The sequence below is a fragment of the Microcaecilia unicolor genome, chromosome 5 (assembly GCF_901765095.1).
Source record: "Microcaecilia unicolor chromosome 5, aMicUni1.1, whole genome shotgun sequence".
Lineage (NCBI taxonomy): Eukaryota > Metazoa > Chordata > Amphibia > Gymnophiona > Siphonopidae > Microcaecilia > Microcaecilia unicolor.
This window is the reverse complement of record NC_044035.1, coordinates 71,159,458-71,184,364: the sequence shown is the minus strand read 5'-3', so window position 1 is coordinate 71,184,364 and position 24,907 is coordinate 71,159,458. Positions and strand designations below refer to the sequence as shown.

General features: G+C 44.7%; 1 protein-coding gene across 3 annotated transcripts in view; it reads right to left on the bottom strand.

Moving 5' to 3' along the window:
- Nucleotides 1–1,289: 1,289 nt before the first annotated feature.
- LRRC27 (leucine rich repeat containing 27) overlaps nt 1,290–24,907 on the bottom strand; it is a 253,824-nt gene continuing 230,206 nt past the window's right edge. For all 3 annotated transcript variants that reach the window (XM_030202987.1, XM_030202988.1, XM_030202986.1), the window contains 2 exons: nt 22,069–22,195; nt 1,290–1,689 (listed from right to left, as the gene is read on the bottom strand). In XM_030202987.1, the coding sequence (XP_030058847.1) occupies nt 1,540–1,689; nt 22,069–22,195 (277 nt within the window). In that variant the 3' untranslated portion in view covers nt 1,290–1,539. The remainder of the gene's footprint in view (nt 1,690–22,068; nt 22,196–24,907) is intronic.

The window sequence follows — 24,907 nt, the reverse complement described above, 5'->3', positions numbered from 1 at the left end:
GTCACCCACTGGTATGCCTCACTCAATCCTGTGTGTCGACAGAAAAATGTTTCTTCACAGAAAGCAGGGGCCAGCCCTAGGGTATCTGATACCTTAGGTGAACTGGCAGCCATGCACCATTGCTCTTCTCATAGTTCAGTATCTCCCCTTTCCAAATGTCCAGCATTTCTCTTCTTCCCAAACCCTCACCCCCGGTGTCCAGCATCTCCTTCACTCTCTCCCCCCCCCCCCCCCAGGTGTTTAGTCTATCTCTTCCCCTTGTACCATTCATGTATCTAGCATCTTCCCTCCCCCCTTAAGATGTTCAGTATCTCTTTCCCTTCCCCTTCTCTCCAGTGTCCAGCATCTCCCCCCCTTACCCTTCTTCTGCCACCACTGCTTTCACTGGCAGAGCTGAGCTGGGAGCCAAGCCTGCGGCAGTAGGCCTTTGATCATCCATATGCACTCAAGGCTAACTGCATCCCAAACCCTCAACATCCTATCAGAGGGAGTGGGATGTGGCGGGTCTTAAATGTGCATGTAAGGATGCGCAAAGGTCCACTGCCGACAGCAGCTTTAAAGGACTGCTTTTCACTGTCTTTGCTGGTTGGGGGGGGGGGGGGGGAATTCTGTATCAGTCGCCCAAAGTTGGGCACTAAGTTTTGTGTGTGATTGGCTAAATTGGTGTTAACGATCAGTAAGTGGCATTAACAAGTACTTAATTGGCAGTGATTAGGAGTTACACATGGATCTGCTCTACACTTTATTCTATAACATGCATGCCTAATTTTCATTGCGCACAACTCAAAAGGGGGAATGGCCACAGGAGAGGCATGGGTGGGTCAGGGGCATTCCCAGAATTTAGGCGCAGTGTTATAGAATTCCTGCATTTGCCATTAGCTGGCCATGAGTATTTACACCAGCCTTTGGCAGGCATAAATGCTTGTACCTAAAGTTAGGCATGAAGTGTGCACTAAGCTAATATTTTATAAAGGCCACTCCATGCAGAACAGACTTTATAGAATACTGGCTTAGCACGGATCATCCCGGTGCCTAACTTTGGACGATCTATACAGAATTCCTCCGATTATACTGGTGCTGCACTGCTGCACCCGAAGCCTGCCATCTTAGGTAGACACCTTTTTTGCCTAGGTATAGGGCCGACCCCATAAGGAATACTTCTGGATGTATGGAACAACTTCCCAGAATTGAGCTTAAAAACTGCACAGTCCTTAGCTGAAGGAAAGCAAGGGTGAAGGCAGAGATTGAAGTCTACGGAATTGACACAAGAAGGAAAAATGAGACGAGGCGGGCCTTATGATGTTTATCTGCTGTCATATTTTCCATCTATGAAATGAGATTTTAAGACTGAACTCATCAATGCTACACTTACCCTCTTTCCCATGACCTGCATGGATTATCTTGGTGGTGTACATGAATGAATCTATTAGACAACCACAATCATGCAAGTTGCATCACAGTTGTTAAGTGGCAAAACCAACACTTAGATAATGCATGACAGCATTTTGTTTCCTGATTCTGCTCTTTTAATGTAGTCATTTAAAATTTCATGTTCCAGAAAATGTTTTGAGGCTGTGTTTTGAGTGCTTCTTCAGGCAAGGACTCGCCAGTGAATGCAGTGAACCGATACTCCGCTGGAAAGCCTAGGTCTATTTTCCTTTGAATTAGTTCAGATTGTAGACGTTCAGCCTAAAAGTAAAAGTGTACCAGAAATTACTAACGTCCAGCATAATTAGAAAGTACATCAGGGATAAATTTTAACACTATACATTTGCATAGATTTCTAATTGATGTTCAGCCCCAATAATATTTTATCAGTTAGTTATCCTCTACTAATAACTAATCTTTTAGCATGGATGGTACCTGTTTCTATCCACATTGTGCACTCAGCAACAACATAAATAAAAACTAGATTAGTATTCAAAAAAGTTCCAACATTTAGCACAAGAAATTTTAATAGTGACATATTAATCGTAATAGGGGATTTTCTTCAGGGAAAACAGTTACAAACCCAAAATGTTCTTTAAATATTTGAACCTATATTGGATAAAGATCAGCTGCAGGGAAATATACCTTAACTAGTAAAAAAGGCCCGTTTCTGACACAAATGAAACGGGCGCTAGCAAGGTTTTCCTCGGAGTGTGTATGTTTGAGAGAGTGTATGTGAGAGTGACTGTGTGTGAGAGAGAGAGTGAATGTGCGGATGTGTGTTTGTGAGAGAGAGAGAGTGAGTCTGGGTGCGAGTGTGTCTGTGAGAGAGAGAGTGTGTGTGTGAGAATGAGAGTGTGTGCAAGTGTGTATGTGAGACACAGTGTGAGAGAGAAAGAGTGTGTTTCACACAGATACAGTGTGTGCGAGAGAGAGAGAGTGTGTGTGAGACACAGACTCTCTGTGAGACTGAGTGTATGAGACCAAGAGAGTGTGAGTGACTGTGTGACACATAGAGAGTGAATGTGATACAGTGTGAGACATAGAGTGTGTGAGAGACAGTGTGTGAGAGTGAGAGAGAGAAAGACATTGACTGTGAGAGAGAGAGAGTGTGTGTGTGACAGAGATACCCCCCCTCTCTGGTGTCAGCCCCCCCTCCCTCCCTCTCTCTGGTGTCAGGCCCCCCCTATCTCTCTGGTGTCTGAGCGTTACTGTGCAGGACGCTGAGCTCTGGCTGTGCTTCAAGGAACTGGCCAATCCTATTTAATAGAATGCACCTCCAACATTCTGAAGCCGAGAAACCTTGTGTGGTTGGTCACTTCTGCTTGTGACGAACCCGGAAGTACGTGATGTCAATTCAGGAGATGGATACAGAGAGCAGGAATGCCTCAGCCATGCGGTCAGCTTCAGAATGTTGGAGGTGTGTTTTATTATATAGGATGCTTTATTCAGAGCACATTATGCATATGGAGGAGGAGTGGCCTAGTGGTTAGAGCACCAGTCTTGACAGAGGTTGCCAGTTCAAATCCCACTGCTGCTCCTCGTGATTTTGGGCAAGCCACTTAACCTTCCATTGCCTCAGGTACAAACTTAGAGCCCCTGTTTACTAATGTGTGCTAGTGTTATAAGAATATTATGGGTGTCTACACAGTTAGTGTGTGCTAAAAATGCTAATGCACCTCTAGTGCAGCTTAGTAAACAGGGCCCTTAGATAGATTGTGAGCCCTCCTGGGACACGGAACTACCTAGTGTACCTAAATGTAACTCACCTTGGGCTACTACTTAAAAAGGTGTGAGCAAAATCCAAATTTAAAAAGAATAAATAAATAAAATGTCAGTTTGGTGACATTTTATCACATGACACTTCATCACCATGGATGTGACACCTCATCACATATTCAAGCTAAATATATTCAAACTTGTGGAAAACTTAAGGCACATGGGGGGGGGGAATGCATGCTAGAACACACTGGCCCTTAAATATGAGCCTCATTAAAATTTGTTGAGGGGAGGTCACGTGACGCTATGAACGGGAGCAGACGCTAGATGAACTGCTCCTGCCTTCTCCTCAAGAATCGCTACTAAAAAATCACTCAGAAAGAGAGTTTATCTCGTTACCTGCAAGAGGATCATAGCGCGAAACGAAAGCAGACCTGCTAAATGCAAATATTGTTGAGTATGACAAGTAAATCAGCCAGAAAAGAGAAAGACAAAAGTCGGCCGATTAGTGACAAAATGGTGGTGCCGGCGAGCCCGGGAACATCAGCGGTGGGATCCGCATGGGCCGCTGAGATCGTGGGCGAAGTCACCCATGTGCTGGAAGCTATTTTGGATAATAAACTCAGCTCGTTGGATACTAAATTAGAATCGCTGCATAGTAGCGTAGCTCAAATACAACTGGATATGGCACATTATCAACAAAGAGCTAGTGACACAGAAGATCGAGTTGGCATCTTAGAATTGGAAATAAAACAGCTGAAACAGACAATTGCTTCTTATAATGACAAGCTTCAGGACTTAGAAAATAGGTCCCAGCGAAACAATCTTCGCATTATAGGATTGGCTGAAGGACAAGGAGACCGGGATCTAAGCAGGTACCTGGAAAAATGGCTGGCAGAAGAACTGGCGTTGCTGGAGACGCTAGGGCCGTTAAAAATCGAAAGAGCACATCGCTTGGGACAGAAGCAGGTGTCGGATGGCAGACCACGGGTGGTTATATGTAAAATCCTCAACTTTGCCCACAAAAATGTTATCTTGCAAGCTTTGAGAAGTGGAAAAGAGCTGCACAGTGGGAACCGTGAAGTGTTATGCTTTCAAGATTATTCGTCGGCGGTGGCAGTGCAAAGGAAAAACTTTTCGTCAGTATGTACCAAGCTGGTCAGTCGGAAAATAAAATTTGCGCTGTTATACCCGGCGAAATTGAGAGTAGTCTACCACTCGGGTACAAAGATGTTTAATACAGTGGAGGAAGCGCAGACTTTTGTACAACAACTGGAAGCGGGGCAGTAATATCCCTGGCATGACTTGGTGCTACGGACTGCTTGTTAAAAACTTGATTCGCAGGCTACTGGACATGGGAAAACTATTGCTGTGCAACAATCAATACTAATCTGGCTATAATCATACTAGGTGAGCTCAATTTGCAAGAGCTCATGCGTAGAGGGTGGATTACTAAGCGACATTACATGCAGACGTTATAATTGAGAAGTAGAGAGGGCAGTAGAGATGTTAGAGCAAATGGCTCACTCAGAGAGGATACTGCTGAGTGCTTTTGATAATTGCTGGTCGCTGGAGAGACAGTGTGAACAGGAAAGGAGCCACCCAGAAGAAGTCTGTGTTTTGGATTGCAAATCGAGTTCGATGCTAGCTGAAGGACATGGAGAGAGTTGAATAAGCAGACAGTTCCAATAATACTATGGAGGTTGCAGGAACTTTTGCTGCTCCCATAAGTACTTTTATAACTGCAAGGACTCTCATGGCTGGTAAACTAATAAACCTGAGGCACTGATGACAGGATACTAACTCTGCTAACTGTACAACATGCTGTGTGGGTGTTTAGAATCATTTGATAAAGGATGGTTTAGGGAATGGCTGACAGAAGTGGAGATGTAGTAAACTGAGAATGGAGAATGCAGGATTATATTGATTAAGCTATGTATGACTGGTAGGGACACTGGTTTGAAAGTATTAGACTACGATTGAAAGGGAGCTATTTGTTGAGAGAATGAATGTGTAAGTAACAGAATGGTAGAGGGTCAGTGATTAAAAGAGATGTAGGATGTAGATGATGGGAGGAAGGGCTTAGAAAGTGACCTGATTCCTTGGGAATAAAGGGAATAAGAGGGAGGGGGAGAATGGGAGGGGTAGGGGTAGGGGTAAGGGTGGTTTAGGGCTACAGCAGGGGTGGGGGGGAGGGGATTAACTCATTATGAATCAGAAAATTTGCTGCTAAAGGTAGAGAGAGACTGGTATTCAAAGGAGAGAGTCTGGGCTGGCTTCTCTAATGGATAATCAGGAGACAGAATGGCTGGACACAGGAGGGTAACAGATTAAAGTAGCATCTTGGAATGTAGAGGAATACACTCCCCAATTAAAAGATCAAAGATTCTGCGGCATCTTAAACGTATTGGGGCGGATATTGTGATGCTTCAAGAAACGCATTTGTCAGATGTTGAACATACTAAGTTAGCCAAATGGTGGGTAGCTGATTGCGTGGCATCAGCGGCCCTTGGCCGGAAAGGAGGGGTGGCATTATTGTTTAGAAAAGGGATAGCAGTACAGGTACATAAAACAATAAAAGATCCGGAGGGTAGATTTATTCTTTGTATTGTTACACTAAATAGACAAAAAATAATCTTGGGCAGTATATATGCTCCTAATGTAATAGATTTAAAATTTTATAAGACGTTGCTTAAGCAAATCACGCAGCTAGAAACATTGCCCATACTGGTGGGAGGAGATTTTAATACGACTTGGGACCCAATACTAGATAGATCACATCCTCCACTTGCTATAAAAAGGATAAGTACTAGGGGTCTGCTGGATTTTTGTACAACGCTTGATTTATTTGATATCTGGCGGACCTTACATCCACTAAATAAAGAATACACAAATCAATCTAGAGCACATGGCTCATCGTCTAGAATCAACTACTTGCTAACATCCCACACATTACTAACTGACATTACAGAAGCACACATAGACCCATGCGTTATATCAGATCACTCAGTGGTAAGAATGCGATGGATAGGAGGAGGGGACGAAGAGAAGTTAAAAAGCTGGACGTTTCCGACATATTTGCTCAGAGATGCACGATTTGGGGAATTTCTGCAAGCAAAATGGGATGGGTACACGCACCTTAATGAGGGTTCGGTTGTTGGAGTTACTAGCCTCTGGGAGGCTGCGAAAGCAGTTTTGAGAGGTGAAATAATAAGTTATGTTACGCACTATAAAAGAACAAGAGATAGAGAAATTGTGAGGCTTGAAAAACAACTAGGTAAATTGAATAGACAATATGGCCTGAACCCCTGTAACAGAACCAGGCAAGAAGTGATGGCACTACAAACGGCCCTGAATTCATTGTTACATGAGAGGGAAAAGAAATCTCAAGCCTACTATCGTTTCCAACTTTATAGACATGGGAATAAAGGAGGCAAGTGTTTAGCTCGACTTATTGCATCAAAATATGCCCCTCGAAACATAACAACTATTAAAAATGCAGAGGGAACGCTTATACACTTTAATCAAGAGATTAGGTCCGCTTTTCAAACATATTATCAGAGCCTATATACGGCATCAGATCAGGAGGGCCTCCCGGGAGAACTATATTTGGATAGTATTCAAGTCCCGAAATTGCAGAATAGTGACCAAATTCGTCTGAATGCCAAGATTAGTGCTGATGAGGTCATTTGGGCTATAGCTCAGAGTAAAGCCCCAGGCCCTGATGGATATAAAGCAGAATTCTATAAGTTGATGGGGGACTCGGTTGTTCCAACTTTGGTCAAGGTAATTAATGAATGGATAACAAATGGCAAGATGCCGGCACATTTAAATTTAGCCCGAATAGTGGTGTTTCCTAAACCTAAAAGAGATGAAAAGTTGGTAACTTTTTATAGGCCCATCTTACTAATTAATCAAGAAGCAAAATTATTTGCCAAAATTTTAGCCAATAGATTGGGCAGGATATTACCTCATCTTATTCATAAAGCGCAGGTAGGGTTTGTACAAGGTAGATCAATCACAAAAAATCTAAGAAGTATTCTGGCATCCTTGGAGGGATTGGGTCACTCCAAAGAACAGGCTCTAATGATCAGCTTTGATGCAGAAAAAGCGTTTGATAGAGCGGAGTGGCCCTTTCTGTACTCGGTGCTAGAAAAATATGGCTTTCACGCAGTGGTGTGCTGGAGCCGGCTCGCACCGGCTCTGCAGAGCCGGTTGTTACTTTTTGAAACATTTTGCGAGCCAGTTGTTCAGCTCAGCTGTCAGCAGGGACGGGACAAAGTTTTTGTTTTTTTTTCCTGGCTGGAGGCACGCATCGCATGCCCGCACACACCAGCTGTCACCTGATATTGGCAGCCCTGCCTCCTTGTGCTGGTTCCAGTGGCGTACCGAGGGCGGGGTGGGGGGGCAGACCGCTCGGGTGGAAACCAATAACTTGCAGTCCTCTTGCTCTCTCTCCGCCTTGCCAATGCGCCCTTCCTACTAGCGGCTCCTCCCAGCGGCTCCTCTCGCTCCTTCCGGTCAAGTCCCGCCCATCTTCTACGTCATGACGCCTTCCTCCCCCCTGCAGCACCCTGCGCACCAGTGAGTGCGCCCTTCCTACTTGTCTAACGGCTCCTGCAGCAGGTATTTGGCTCCTCTCTGGCTCTGTACCAGCACGAGCTAGTAGCGCCTTGCCGCCTTCCCTTCTGCTTCCTGCACTGCTAGTGCATGCACACCCTGGGCTCTGCCGGCCACTAGCTATCGTCGTCCAGTCCTCCTCGTCGGAAGAATCTTGGAGCACTTCACTTAAGTTCCATCCAGCCAGGTAATTAGGCCCCGCGGCGCAATCTCATATTTATTTATTTAAATTGACAAAAAAACACCATAAAATGTGAAAAGGAAGGACGGGGGGGGGGGGGGGGGGGGGGCAAGATAGCTTAATAATAATAACAAAGAACACTACTGGATGGGAGAGAAAGGGCAATGGCAAAATGGGCATGAATGGCTAAATTTTAGTGAGGATATCCTGTTTCCTGATGCCTGGGTTCGTCTTAATTGTTGTTGTTGTAATCTACCATGGGAAGCCTGGTGTTATAAAGTTGATGGAATATTGAAATTAAATGGAAGTAGAAATAAACTCTCCTTTCATTGGGGCACACATGGAATCAGATCGTCATGTTTTGTAGAAGTTTACCTTTTTACACAAACGGATTATTCTGTTTTGAACATGTTTCAGGGGGAAGTGGTTTTATTAGTCAAAATAAATATTTTGTTTTATGCAGATTTCTTTTGTTTATACATAAATAGGCTATATAAGCCCCTAATGCAGCCCATATTGGTTTTCTTATATATTTTTTTCTTGTGATAAATTATACTGTGCCAAAACTGAAAACTCTTATCTCTGTTTGGTCGGTAATAAAAGGAGCTTATTCTGAACACTGTCTACCCTAAAAGGTTGTTTTGTGGCTGTATGAAGAATTGTGATATTGAATAAATAAGCGTATGTGTGTGTCCCTAGTCATGATGCATCCTAAGTTTATATAATAATCCTTTCAAGAAATCCAGTTAATCTTTTAACTTATTAGTGGAGCATTACCACAGAGGCTTGGTATGGTAATACTATGCCACAGCTAAGGAACAGCCAGGTTATTTTGAGTTAGTCTTCACTGGACCAAACTTGCTTTCCTTGTCCCATCACTATCCAGCAGGTAGGCAGTATCTTAAAAGATGGAGGATAAAGGATTTTTTAAAAAACATTTATCACACATTCCAAGCAAAGTTGGCTTACATTTCAAAATACACTAAGACAGAATAATAGAATTCAGTTATATCATGGGAACAAATAGATGATATGTCTGAAACATTTCATAGTAGCATATACAGTGGTGGAAATAAGTATTTGATCCCTTGCTGATTTTGTAAGTTTGCCCACTGACAAAGACATGAGCAGCCCATAATTGAAGGGTAGGTTATTGGTAACAGTGAGAGATAGCACATCACAAATTAAATCCGGAAAATCACATTGTGGAAAGTATATGAATTTATTTGCATTCTGCAGAGGGAAATAAGTATTTAATCCCTCTGGCAAACAAGACCTAATACTTGGTGGCAAAACCCTTGTTGGCAAGCACAGCGGTCAGACGTCTTCTGTAGTTGATGATGAGGTTTGCACACATGTCAGGAGGAATTTTGGTCCACTCCTCTTTGCAGATCATCTCTAAATCATTAAGAGTTCTGGGCTGTCGCTTGGCAACTCGCAGCTTCAGCTCCCTCCATAAGTTTTCAATGGGATTAAGGTCTGGTGACTGGCTAGGCCACTCCATGACCCTAATGTGCTTCTTCCTGAGCCACTCCTTTGTTGCCTTGGCTGTATGTTTTGGGTCATTGTCGTGCTGGAAGACCCAGCCACGACCCATTTTTAAGGCCCTGGCGGAGGGAAGGAGGTTGTCACTCAGAATTGTACGGTACATGGCCCCATCCATTCTCCCATTGATGCGGTGAAGTAGTCCTGTGCCCTTAGCAGAGAAACACCCCCAAAACATAACATTTCCACCTCCATGCTTGACAGTGGGGACGGTGTTCTTTGGGTCATAGGCAGCATTTCTCTTCCTCCAAACACGGCGAGTTGAGTTCATGCCAAAGAGCTCAATTTTTGTCTCATCTGACCACAGCACCTTCTCCCAATCACTCTCGGCATCATCCAGGTGTTCACTGGCAAACTTCAGACGGGCCGTCACATGTGCCTTCCGGAGCAGGGGGACCTTGCGGGCACTGCAGGATTGCAATCCGTTATGTCGTAATGTGTTACCAATGGTTTTCGTGGTGACAGTGGTCCCAGCTGCCTTGAGATCATTGACAAGTTCCCCCCTTGTAGTTGTAGGCTGATTTCTAACCTTCCTCATGATCAAGGATACCCCACGAGGTGAGATTTTGCGTGGAGCCCCAGATCTTTGTCGATTGACAGTCATTTTGTACTTCTTCCATTTTCTTACTATGGCACCAACAGTTGTCTCCTTCTCGCCCAGCGTCTTACTGATGGTTTTGTAGCCCATTCCAGCCTTGTGCAGGTGTATGATCTTGTCCCTGACATCCTTAGACAGCTCCTTGCTCTTGGCCATTTTGTAGAGGTTAGAGTCTGACTGATTCACTGAGTCTGTGGACAGGTGTCTTTCATACAGGTGACCATTGCCGACAGCTGTCTGTCATGCAGGTAACGAGTTGATTTGGAGCATCTACCTGGTCTGTAGGGGCCAGATCTCTTACTGGTTGGTGGGGGATCAAATACTTATTTCCCTCTGCAGAATGCAAATAAATTCATATACTTTCCACAATGTGATTTTCCGGATTTAATTTGTGATGTGCTATCTCTCACTGTTACCAATAACCTACCCTTCAATTATGGGCTGCTCATGTCTTTGTCAGTGGGCAAACTTACAAAATCAGCAAGGGATCAAATACTTATTTCCACCACTGTATATGATATATACCCAACTGAGCATTTAAAAATTTGTCCTTTAATGATACCATATGTTCAGAAATCCATAGCCATTTAGTATAGGTAGTTTAGTTATTCAAAGATTATCACATTCATACACCAGAGCAGGCATCCATCACATTGCAAAAGAAAACAACCTCTACAGAGTAAATCCAAAATTAAATTTTTATTTCCTTATTACTTTCTTCCAAAATTCCAGACAGCACATGTACAGATCATGGAGGACCCAAAAGCATTCCAAAACAAGTAAAGTCAGAAACAACACAGTTTATTGTTCAACCACCCTTAGGATTCACCTTTGGGTTTAAAAAGCAAAACCATGTGCATATCCTTTGTACCAATAATGTATAATAAAATTACATGTTGTTAATACTTTACCAGCTAACTCTCTCTCTGGGAATAGCCAGCTCTGCAATTTGTGTGTGTGTGTGGGGGGGGGGGGGGGGGGGGGGGGGGCACAGAGGTGGATGGGGGGGCGCAGAGGTGGATGAGGGAGAGAGCCTGTTGTTAAAAATTTACCAGCACACCACTGCTTTCACGGTAGCTTTGTGCAAGCGATCAGAGCACTTTATGACGCCTCTAGAGCACAGGTGCTGGTAAATGGTAATGTATTGGGTGAAATTCAAATTAGTAGGGGAACCAGGCAGGGGTGCCCTCTGTCACCTTTGCTTTTTGCGCTTCAACTAGACCCTTTAATTAGAGATAGATACGGATGTGCAGCACTTCCAGGGGTACAACTTGGAAATCAGGTATTCAAACTGGCTGCGTTTGCTGATGACCTGTTAATGATAATAACGAAGCCGAAGGAGACTTTGGGGACTCTCTTAGAGGTGCTACGAGAATACGGAGACTATTCGGGTTTCAAATTAAACATAGATAAATCGGAAGCTCTCGCCATAAATCTAGACATACAAAACTTATGGCCGAGAGGGTTCCCCTTGAAATGGGCGAATAACTCTTTTATGTATTTGGGTATTCAGTTGCCGACTAGACCAAGGGATTTATATCAGCTAAATATTACAAAATTACTGGAACAGACGGCACAGTAGTTAGACGCATGGGACACCCTAATGCTGTCTTTGGTGGGGAGGATATGTCTCATCAGAATGGTGATATTGCTGAGATGGCTTTATGCATTACAGATCCTACCCATAATGTTGCTGAAGAAAGATATAAAACATTTTTATCGACTAGTATTTCGGTTTTGCTGGGCTAGGAAATGTGCTAAGATGTAACAGAAATATATGCTGGGAGGCTGGAGACAAGGGGGCTTGGGCATCCCTAACCTTAGATATTAGAATGTGGCACGCCTTCTCCGCCAGGTGAGAGACAGGATATTCCAATCCCATGCACACACACCACTTGAAATTGAAGATGCGCTATTTAGTTCATATCATTACATAACATTAATACATTTGCAGAAAACCGAGATCCCACAGAGACTTAGGCATAATGTTTTGCTCATGCCCATCAGAGAAGCGTGGAAATTTTTGGGGACATTGCTAGGAGGAGATCCAAGAATAACGGAATTCATAAACATTAAGGGAAACCCGGCATTCGTGCCAGGGTTGGAGAATAAAATCTTTGATAGATGGGAGCAGTTAGGAGTGATCTGTTTGGCAGATGTGTTGGGAGAGAATGGGGATATAAAACCACTGTCACAGCTGTTGGCTCAAGGGATACAGAGATGGGGTGATACATATGCGTATATTCATTATTAATTTTTCCTCTTCTTGTGAAGGTGGTCTTCTTATTTTTTAGAATTTTGAATTTTATATAGTTGTAATGTTTATTTGTTTTAACAATGTTTGTGATCATGATTATGTTTGTTTTATTGTAATCTGCTTAGATGTTACAATGTGTGGGCTATAAATTTTGTTAAATAAATAAATAAAGGCAACATTTGTCTTGTTTTCTTTTCAATTGAGTTTGAAATTTAGGGCTGTGTTTACTAAGCCAAGCTGTAGGCATGCAAACTTTTTAGTGCGTGCTGGTAGAGACACCCATAGGAATATAATGGGTGTCTCTATTGTTAGCGTGCCTACAGCACGGCTTAGTAAACAGGGCCCTTAATTTGTAATGATCTGACCAGGGTACAGGTGACCATGTTAATTTGGAAATGTGAAAATTTTGGGGGGCTGTGAATTTATATGCTAGAATGTCTAGTTAGTGTCCTTTGTTATGGGACTGTGTGTTAGTGGATACAGATATAATGGAAAATTGCCAATTATGAAGGAAATTCAAGAAGTTTTTGGTATTGAGATCTTTATGTTTTTCTAGATGTAAATTAATGTCGCTCATCATTAGGATGTTATTTGAGTTGAGATCTACCACTGGCTGCCTTTCAGGTGCTGTGGAGGACTTGCAGCTCATCTGCATATCCTTACAGCCTTCTCCGGGGTGACACCCAGGTCCACTCCGATCCACTCAGGGCCTCCGCTCTAGGTGCCCAGCGCTCCCACCAGGTGCTGTGGAGGACTTGCAGCCCTTCTGCATTTCCTCACAGCTGTATCCGGGGTGACTCCAGGTCCACCCCGATCTTCCCAGGGCCCTCGCTCCAAGTGCACAGAGTTTCCAGGTGCTTTTTGGCTAGGATCAGGCGACCCTCAGGGGGAGGAATGCTGGCTGCGGCCTAACCCCTGGTAAGCCTTTCCTCAGCTGAGAGGTGCCCAGCTCTACCACCGGCTGCCTTTCAGGTGCTGTGGAGGACTTGCCGACCCCCCCCATTGCTGACCCGCCGCCACCTTTCACGACCTCCTGCCCTCTCGACCCCCTCTCTTGCCATGAACCCTCCCCCGTCGCCGCCTTCCTTTGCTTTTGCTGGTGGGGGACCCCAATCCCCGCCAGCCGATGTCCTCTTCGTCCTGCAGTCAGTGTAAAGTCTTCGTTCTGTTGCACAACGAAGACTTTGCACTGACTGCAGGACGAAGAGGACGTCGGCTGGTGGGGATTGGGGTCCCCCGCCAGCAAAAGCAAAGGTAGGCAGCGGCGGGGGGAGGGTTTGCGGGGGGGGGGGGGGTCGGGAGGGGGGGGGGTCAAGGCGAAATCTACGGGGGCCCAGGCCCCACGTAGCTACGCCACTGGTACTAACACTGCACTGCAGGGCAATACCTTCAAAATAAACATGCAGTGAATGAAGGAAGTATCTGATGTAAACTTAGCTTAGGGGGCCCTTTTACTAAAGCACAGCTAAAAGTGGCCTGCGCTGTTGTAGGTGAGTGTTTTGGACACACAGGTCCATTTTCTCAGTGCGCCTGGAAAAAATACATTTTTTTTGTGCCAGAAAATGGACGTGCGGCAAAATTAAAACCAGCGGGTGTCCATTTTCAGGTTGAGACCTTACCGCCACCCATTGACTTAGTGGTGGCGGTAAGGTCTCACCTGCTAACCGGGCAGTAAGCAGCCAGCGCACGTAAACTGCTGATTACTGATGGGTAAAAACGCCACGTGGTAGAAAATAGAAAATATTTTCTACCACGTGTTTGGGCACACGTCAAAATTGGAATTAAGGGCTGGGGCACATGGTAGCTGGATGGTAGTGCCAATTTGATATGCGTTGGACGCACATAGGCGTCTACGTGTCTTAGTAAAAGGGACCCTTAGTGAGGAATCCCAACAGGACCCATTTCACCATGGCAGGCTTCTTCAGGGGATTTTTCCACAATTATTTTCAGTACTTCCGACATAAACTAAGACTGCATTGCTGTGGCAACTTTTGAAAAACTGATACTGATGTGGACAATGTGAGAAAACTTGTTGACGATGCAAGAATAAAGGTCATTTGGGAGGTTTTTGGCCAATGATTGGTACAAGTTAAAAGGTGCTGCATTGGTTGAAATGTATGGTAATATCAGCACATAGCCATTGCAGCTTGAAACCTTTTACTACTGAGGCCTTTTTCCCTCCATGTTTTATTATAAAGAAAAAAAGTGAGGAAAATTTAGAAAGCATTATAATGAGTGTGTATTTCTCACAACTTTGGGGATTAGAGAGGCTATTTTGTGGGAATTGGTTCTTCTTTTTTATGTGATAAGCTTTGTGCTTGCAATTTCACATTTACAATAGGTTCTTCAAACACATCCACACTGCAGAACAGCTTATGATGGTCTCCTGCTACCTCTATTACTGAATTTCCTTTGGAAACTAAGGAGTCCTCTTACTAAGGTGCGCTAAATAAGATGCCCATTATATTCCTATGGGCTCTTTATCATTTAGCGCACACTAATTGTTAGTATGCGCTAAATCTGTTTTAGTGCACCTTAGGAAAAGGACCTCTAAATGCTCTTCGCTCCCAATGGGTAGTTTCCTTGGAGATTTCATGGAGACACCAAATCAAGCTTCAAGCATAAGGTTGGGTTTTGACTACGGAATACCAACTTATTTCTTATACATTTTAAAGTTATAGTGGGCCTTTTTTTGTTTCTGAACTTCACAAACAGCAAACCTTATTCTACCTCATTCAAAATTTCCAGAAACACTTCCAATAATGTTCCCATCCCATTCAACAAAATTAGAATCAAGAGTTTCAAAACCACTTAATACACCTCAGAGCTCCACAAAACCATTTAAAAATCATTTTCATTTTTAAAACTATTTGTATCCATTCATACACTCACCACATACTCCAACAAACTACTCTGCTCTCTTCGGCAATGTCCTCTGGGACTCTCCATTTCTACAATGGGTACTGTACTGTCCCTTTAAGTTTCCAATTTAATTCACTCCTCAGGCTCTTTTTGGGATCTCCTATGTTTCCACAGTGACCCCTATACCCTTTTGTGTCATCCTTTTACCAGTAGCATCCTAAGCTGGAAACCACTCTGGCGATGTGCCTCCTAGTGCTCCCGCTTTGTCTACTGCATTGTGGCCAAGCAATGGAGGAAGTGAACAGGGCACAATTTTGGCACCCTTGCCTCCCTTGTGCCCTGTACAGCCATATCACCCACACATAGCTAACTATGGCACTGCTTTTTTACACCAAAATAGTGCTCTTTAAAAATTGGGACAACATGGCCCTTTACATTTAAAGCAGACCTCTCAAAAACAGCTTCAGGGAACTTCTCCCATATGTCCCACCTGTGCTGGTAGCCTCTCCCAGCTCTCCTCTCACTCCTGAGTCTTCCCCTGAACTTTATTATTTATTTATTTATTTATTTATTTTTAATTTCCCTCTGCTGATATTGCAGGCTAGCATCACTTTAGTCTTGGGTCTGCTGCCGGCCCTAGAGCAGCTCTTTCTGCTCACAGCAGTTCAGGCCTGTTTCCTTCAATTGTGGCCGTCAGCCCCAGTGGCGTTTCCTTTGCGGCTTACTGCTGCTGTCTGGCTCAGAATGCCTTGCACCAACACAGCCTCAATCGCAGCTACAAGCTTTGATCCCCCAGAAGCCCTGGGCCTACTTTCAGCTGCAGTTCATGGATTCTTTTATAATAATAATAATAATAATACATTTGTCGTGTTCCTGGTTCTCCTTGTGACTTGATTTTCTCTAGGCCCACAAATTCACTCAAGCTCTTCCTGGCAATACTCCTATGGCCAGCTCTGGAGCTTCCAGACCCACCCTCAGGATGTCAGGTACTATTTTTTTTCACCTATTTACATCATCTGTGACACTGAGGGGCATTTTCTAACGGGGACGCCCATCTCTAAGGGCACCCATCTCTGAGGACGTCCCCACGAAGGGGCGGGGCATCCCGTATTATCGAAACAAGATGGGCATCCATCTTTCGTTTCGATAATACAGTTGGGGATGCCCAAATCTCAACATTTAGGTCGACCTAAGAGATGGTCGACCTAAATATTGAGATGGTCGACCTTAGAGATGGACGATCTCGGTTTTCGCCAATAATGGAAACCGAGGACGCCCATCTCAAAAATGACCAAATGCAAGCCATTTGGTTGTGGGAGCAGCCAGCATTCATAGTGCACTGGTCCCCCTCACATGCGAGGACACCAACCGGGCACCCTAGGCGGCACTGCAGTGGACTTCACAAATTGCTCCCAGGTGCATAGCTCCCTTACCTTGGGTGCTGAGCCCCCCAACTCCCCCCCAAAACCCACTCCCCACAACTGCACAACACTACCATAGCCCTTAAAGGGTGAAGGAGGCACCTAGATGTGGGGGGGGGGGGGGGGGAGGGATGGGCCTGTGTCCGCCTGCCTGAAGTGCACTGCACCCACTAAAAACTGCTCCAGGGACCTGCATACTGCTGTCATGGAGCTGGGTATGACATTTGAGGCTGGCATAGACGCTGGAAAAAAATGTTTTTAACAATTTTGTTTGGGTGAGAGGGAGTTAGTGACCACTGGGGGAGTAAGGGGAGGTCATCCCCGATTCCCTCTGGTGGTCATCTGGTCAGTTCGAGCACCTTTTCGAGGCTTGGTCGTGAAAAAAACTGGACCAAATAAAGTCGGCCAAATACTCGTCAGGGACGCCCTTCTTTTTTCGATTATTGGCCAAGGACGCCCATCTCTTAAGCACGCCCCATCCTGCCTTCGGTACACTGCCAACCCCCTCCCTCCACTAGTCCGTTCCCTTCTCTCTCCTTCCCCTCATTCCTTTTCCTCCTTTCCTGAAGTTACTGTAGAGGAAACTACACTTCTTTCGTCCTCAAAATGTACCACCTGTTCCTCTGATCCCATTCCCACCCACCTTCTTAATGCCATCTCACCTGCTCTTATTCCTTTTATCTGTCACATTCTCAACCTCTCACTTTCCACTGCAACTGTCCCTACTGCCTTTAAACATGCTGTGGTCACACCTCTCCTTAAGAAGCCTTCACTCGACCCTACTTGTCCCTCTAATTACTGACCCATCTCCCTCCTCCCTTTTCTCTCCAAATTACTTGAGCGTGCTGTTCACCACCACTGCCTTGAGTTTCTCTCCTCACATGCTATTCTTGACCCACTACAATCTGGTTTTCGCCCTCTCCACTCAACCGAAACTGCGCTTACTAAAGTCTCCAATGACCTATTACTGGCTAAATCCAGAGGTCTCTATTCCATCCTCATTCTTCTTGATCTTTCTGCTGCTTTTGACACTGTCGATCACAGCATACTCCTCGATACCCTGTCCTCACTTGGATTCCGGGGCTCTGTCCTTTCCTGGTTCTCTTCCTACCTCCCCATCCACACCTTCAGTGTTCACTCTGGTGGATCCTCTTCTACTTCTATCCCTCTGCCTGTCGGCGTACCTCAAGGTTCTGTTCTTGGTCCCCTCCTCTTTTCTATCTACACTTCTTCCCTTGGTTCATTAATCTCATCCCATGGCTTTTCCTACCATCTCTATGCTGATGACTCCCAAATCTACCTTTCTACCCCTGATATCTCACCTTGCATCCAAACCAAAGTTTCAGCGTGCTTGTCTGACATTGCTGTCTGGATGTCTCAACGCCACCTGAAATTAAACATGACCAAACCGAGCTTCTCATTTCCCCCCCCCAAACCCACCTCCCCACTCCCCCCGTTTTCTATTTCTGTTGATGGCTCTCTCATTCTCCCTGTCTCCTCAGCTCGAAACCTTGGGGTCATCTTTGACTCGTCTCTCTCCTTCTCTGCTCATATCCAGCAGATCGCCAAGACCTGTTGTTTCTTTTTTTACAATCAAATTAAAGAGACCTCCAGTATCGGTGTGGGGATATATATCAACAAATCATCCTAGCATCCCAAACACTCAATAATTATTCATATCATATAGTTCAAGCTGACATTCTTAACATCTTACTCAGTTAATACGAGGATCATCAGATTAAAAAGCAGCAAATCCCATCTGGGAACAGCGTCCCATATATCATGGCGCTGTATACATCCTCATAGATCAACCCGTTTATTTAATTATTTATTTTTTTAGAAAAAGTTTTGTTTAAATTATCATTTTTCATCAATATTCATCCAATTTTTAAAATAGCATACAGCCATAGCACTTGAAATCCATATTAACATAGTACTTAGCTTTGGCAGCACTTTTCAACTGAGTCAAACCCCTGCCAACATGGCCAGGTTTCGTCGTCCTTCTTCAGGGAAGAGGTTTGCATCTCCTTCTCCACTTGTGCTCATGAAAAAAATGGCCACCTGATTTCTAGCATTCCCGTACTCCAATAAAGCTACTGAAGTGCCATCCTTACACCACCTCCTTTCTAAATTCCTTAGGGCTTGCTTTTTGTCTGGTGGACCTCCAGCCCTCCTCCTCTCCCACAAGGAATGCGTGGTGGTCCAGCGGGACCCTATAGAACCCCCTTACCCTGGTGGCCTAGTGCTGCCAACCCCCCAAGCCCCCATACCTTTAAGCAGGAGGAGAGAATAGCACTCCCTCCTTCTGTGAATGCTGCCTTCAAAATGGCGGCGCCCTGCCCGGTGTATCCTGTGATATCCACATGGAAGGGAAGCCCTGCTCAGTGTATCCCAAGATGCACTAGGCAGGGTGCCGCCATTTTGAATGTGGCACTCGCAAAAGGAGGAAGTGAAACTGTCTACTATTGCTGAAAGGTACAGGGGTGTTGGGGGGGAGGGTGCCACTAGGCCACCAGGGTGAGGCAAGGCTATAGGGTCCTGCTGAACCACCAGGTATTGCATGGGGGGGGGGGGGGGGTTGTGGGGGGGGGGAGGGCTGGAGGTCCACCGGACAGGTATTGCATGGGAGGGGGGTTGGACCTCAAGCACCTTTCATTGATCAATGGGGTGGCACCAAGACACCAGAGTGAGGGGACAATAGGGTCCTGCTGGACCACCAGATATTGCTTGGGGGAGGGGTTGTGTGTGTGTGTGTGTGGGGAGGGCTGCTTTGACAGGTCTGGGCTTTTTTTTCAGTCAGGAACTGTCAAACAACTTCTGCGGGAGGATTGTGCCTTGGGCGCATGCCCAGGCACAATCCTCCCACAAAAGTCCCCCAATAATCAAAATTAATAGTGTGCATAAATTTGCATGCTATTATTATTGATCATCGGGACTTTATTTTCCTGTACTGTTCCGGCACTAGCTGTTTGGAACAGCGTGGGGTTTCTGATCTTTGGTCCATGAGTGTGCATAAAGGAGCATATTCAAAGAATCAATATCCATCTATCCATGATTCCTAATTGGTTGAGCCCGCATTGTTTGAAACTGAACTCAACAAATAGTGAGGCCCTGATATTTTCACAGCCTCATTTTCTTTTCTTCTTACAGGTCTCAGAATTGAGAATTGTTTTATTAATTTTAGGGACAAAATTTATATTTATTTATTTATTTGTTACATTTGTATTCCACATTTTCCCACCTATTTGTAGGCTCAATGTGGCTTATGTAGTACCGGAGAGGCGTTTGCAGACTCCGGTGTAAACAAATACAAAGTGATGTTGTGGTGAGATAAAGTTCATGTGGCACTGCCACATTAGGGAATTGTACAACAGAAGAGTAGTGTTATGTCCATTAAGTACTTTAGTTTTGTTGTGTTGCAGAGATCAGGCATTTATGATGGATTGGTAAGGTATGCCTTTTTAAACAGGTTAGTTTTTAGTTTTTTCCGGAAGTTTAGGTGGTCGTACGTGGTTTTCAAGGCTTTTGGTAATGCGTTCCACAGTTGTGTGCTTATGTAGGAGAAATTGGATGCATAAGTTGATTTGTATTTGAGTCTTTTGCAGCTTGGGTAGTGCAGATTTCTAGGTGTTTGCATTGAAATCAGTTTAATTTCAATTTCCAAATTTCTCATCTAGCAAAGATATTTTTATATTTTAATATTTTATATTTTAATGTTGATCCATTCCACAAATTGTGTTTTGGGCCGTGATGAACTGTATGTACTTGTACCCTCCCTAGCAATCAGCAGACTAGATTAAGGTAATGCATGGATGCAGAGTTGCAATTTATCAATCTTAAATTGACTGAAGCTAACACAAAACATAGCTTTTAAAATGCTTTAAAATACAAAACAGTTTCATCACATGGCAATGTTACTTGTGAAGGAACAAAGGATCCCTTTTTCTATCATATTAATTAGAAGATAATATTATTGACTTATCAAATATTATACTATGGAATTCCAATATTTTTCAGATTTGTTGATACTCTTATCAATCAACATGGATACTTAGATCTTCTCAGGTGAATCTTGTTGTTGCCCCTTATCATAGATACATCAGACTGAAGTTGACTTACAGTATGGCATTTCGTAGCACTGCTCTGACATTGTGGAACTCCCTTCCTTTGGATTTATATCAACAAACTTATAAATGTTTCTAGGTTAGTCTTCAGACTTGGTTATTTAGGGGGGGGTGGGGTTCAAGATAGAACACAAGAACATAAGCATTGCCATACTAGGACAGACCAAAGGTCCATCAAGCCCAGTATTGTATTTCCAACAGTGGCCAATACAGGCCACAAGTACCTGGCAAGATTCCAAAACAGTAAAACAGATTTTATACTGCTTATCCTAGAAAGCAGCAGTGGATTTTCCCCAAGTCCATCTTAATGGCTTATGGACTTTTCATTTAGGAAATTATCCAAACCTTTTTGAAACCCAGCTAAGCAAAGTGCCTTTCACACATTCTCTGGCAATGAATTCCAGAGTTTAATTACAAATTGAGTGAAGAAATATTTTCTCCAGTTTGTTTTAAATGTACTATTTTGTTGCTTCACTGTGTGCCCTCCAGTCCTAGCATTTTTAGAAAGAGTAAACAAGCACCTATCTGGTCCACTCCACAGCCATCTCTTCTCCAAGCTGAAGAGCGTTAGCCGCTTTAGTCTTGCCTCATAGGGAAGTTGTCCCCGCCCTTTTATCATTTCCGTCGCCCTTCTTTGTACCTTTTCTAATTTTGCTATATCATTTGAGAGATCTGACCTCTCTACCCTAGCATGTCTTCCCTTGTGTCGTGGGGGGATCTTGAAGTACAAACCTTCACATGCTTTCCTCCATTGGCCATAAAGACCTATATGGCCTATTTAGTCTGTACAATAAGGTGGTTAGAGTTGTACCTGTTTCTCTGTGCAAGTGACACCCCTCTATGTCTTGCTTAAATGCAAGGCTTTTTTTGAGGAGGTACTTGGGAGTACTGAGTACCGGCACCTTTTCCATTGTCTGCTAAAATTGACCCATGGTCCCCAAGTTTTAATGAAAGAGGTCAGGCTCTACACACCAATTCTGCCTTGTCATAGATTCTGTGATTGGTTGCAGGGGGTCTGGCTATTATGGGGTGAGTCCCTCAGTGATCACCCCACCCCTGAAGGGTAGCCTGGCATTTGAGTACCAGGATTTCTTTCGAAATAAGTATTTCTAGCTGAATTTCCCATGCCTGATAATATATATATATATATATATATATATATATACACACACACACACACACAAAAAGCAGAACTGCAGATAAGAAGTCTGTCTAGTTCTTAAACTATTGATAATGAGAAAGTAGAAAATCATTCTTATCTGGTTGGCTATCAATGTGGATACTGAGTTTCAGAAGGCAGACATGGTACCTACAGTTTCTAGGTCTCTCTTTGCTGCCTCTATTTCTGCTTGAACTGACTCTCTTGGTAGTCTCCTTTTTTCTTGCATCATTAGAAGATGTTGTTTGATGCGGTGATCTAATTCAAGGTCTCTGGAGGCTCTGTGCAAACGTGGAATAAAGAGATCATTATTTGCTTTTCATACTGAACTTTCTGTTTGATGTACAATTTGAACATTTTAGTTCAAGTTTGTTGCTTCATTTTTATATACACCAAGAAAAACATTCCTTAAGGGAAAGGATAGGAAAGAAACCACAGCATAAGAAGACAAGACATTGGAAAATAAGGGCCAACTATACAGCCACATCTACTGAAAACTGGTGAGTGAGGTAACAGGAAATCATTAAGCAGTTAGAGTTGACATAGATGGAAATTGATGGGTGCAGCAACAGGAAATCATTTAGCAGTTAGTTGACCAAGACATATAAAGCAGTTCAATGAAGAATCACCAACATTTTTAAAAAGGCAAGGAACATAAATACTAGTATAAAAGATAATCCGCATGCATACTAACATTTTTCATTCACAATCAGTTTAATTCAATTATGTTTGGTTAAAGGGAAGACCAATAATGAAACTGCTCATTGGGTTTCACCTTGAAAAATGCTGACGGTGTGTCACGACTATGGCCGTGACCACCCTCATACTTACCCTGTTTCAGGGAGTCAGTGGCTGTGCTGGCTTCTGCTGGTCTCTGTGTCTGTCTCTGTCTTAGTTTCTCTCTGGCTCTGTGTGCTGATTGCCCTACTGAATCTCACCTGTGTGGGCTTTGCCTCTTCCAAGATGGCTGCCGCCTCTTCGTCTCTGCCAGTATCCAAGATGGCTCCCGCTGTTACTTTCTATGGGATGCCTGCTCTGAGTGTCAAGCCTCTGTTTGGTTGCAAGGTGATTGCTGCACCTGTGGCTCTGGTGTTGATGGGCTTTATTAGTCACCTGAAGACTACACTCCTGGCCTTTGCATTGCCATTTCCTCTGCAGTGCCTTAGGTCCCGAGGTTAGTGTGCTGTTAGCACCATTTGCTTTCCTTGTCTTTTGTTCTGTGGGTTTTCAGCCCTTCTGTGTTTATAGCTCTGTAGGGTTTCAGCCCTTCTGTGTTTATCGCTTGTGGGTTTCCAGCCCTTCTGTGTTTATAGCTCTGTAGGGTTTTAGCCCTTCTGTGTTTATCGCTTGTGGGTTTCCAGCCCTTCTGTGTGTATAGCTCTGTAGGGTTTCAGCCCTTCTGTGTTTTTTGCTCTATGGGTTTCCTACCCTTCTGTGTCTAGCTCTGCTAGCTCTCTGTGTTTGTTCCTAGTGTTAGATTAGCCAGCTTAGCTCCGTCTGGTTTGTAGCCTGTGCCTAGCTCTGCTAGTTCTCTGGTTTGTTTCCGGTGTAGGACTTGTTAGCTTGGGCACAGCTTTGTGGTTAGCTGGTGTATAGCTTTACTAAGTCTCCTGAGTTTGTTCTGTGTATGTTTCCAGGGCATGACTTGTTAGCTTGGGCACAGCTTTGTTGTTAGCTGGTGTGTAGCTTTACGAAGTCTTCTGAGTTTGCTCTGTGTCTGTTTCCAGTGTTTGACTTGTTAGCTTGGGCACAGCTTTATTGTTAGCTGGTGTATAGCTTTTCTAAGTCTCCTGAGTTTTTGCTCTGTGTATGTTCCTGTGTATGTCTGGTTGCCTGGGTATAGCTTTCCTACTAGCTTGTACAGTTGACTATGTCTTCTTGTGTTTAGCCTGCTGGGTTTCCGTGTGTGTTTCTTTTGCTTCTGGAGCTTCTGCCCTTGTTCTACCTGTTGCCAGTTCTCCTTGATACTGAGGCTCCAGCCGTAGTCTTGTTCCTTGTCCTGACCATTGCTTGGAATCTGCCTGCTGCCGGAACACGGACTTTCTCTGCCTTGCCTTCGCCTAGGTGCCAGGGGGCACCCCTGGACCTTCTTTCCTGTTGTTCCTGTAAGTCCTACCGGCTGCCAGAACCTGAGGGCTCAACCCGAGGGGGAGGCAGTCAAGTGTAGGTGAAGCCTAGGTCCAGGATGTTCCAGTTCCGTTCCAGTGTGTTCCAGTCCAGCGGGTTTCACTCCTGTATGTTCCTGTCCAGTGGGGCCACTCCAGTGTGTCCAGTCCAGCGGGCCCCACTCCAGTGCGCACCTGTCCGGTGCGTTCCAGTTCCGAGTGTTCCGGTGTAGAACTCCAGTCCGGAGTTCCGGTCCAGTTTTGTCTCCTCTCTACCTGGAGGGTGATTTTGCCTTAAAGGACTCACAAACCCCGCGCTCCCGGGGAAGAAGCCTGAAGGTATGCAAAGGACCTCGAGAGCGCGTCCCGCATGGGCGGGCGCGCGACAGAATGCAAAGGCCATGAGTCCGGCAAGATCAGCCGTCCAGGTTGGCTACCTGTCCACAGCTTCGTTCCCTGTGGACAATCCAGGGTCCAGCACCAGTGCAGTTCCTGATTATGGTGTGGATTTCTACAACCCAATTTTTTCTCTGAACCCTGTTTTGACGCTCCATGATTACCGGGAAATACTTTTGTCTGATCCTGCCCTGAAGGATACTCCTGAAGCAGCAGCTGAAAGAAAGCGTCTCTGGTGGCGTCTGGTCCGCCATAGCCCAGTTTCTGACATGAATCCTGCTATCTCGCTCTGGGATTACCGCCTCAGACTTCTGGAGGAGCCAGCTCTGCGGGATACTCCGGAGGCTGAGGCCGAAAGAAGACGCCGGGGAATTCCTCCGCTCAGGCCCCCTCAGCAGAGCAGCCTGCGGTACCATAGCGGGTTAGTTCCTATTCAGGATTACAGTCCACCAGCGCTGAGTCCAGTCCGAGGAGGGTTTCAAGCAGAGCCTT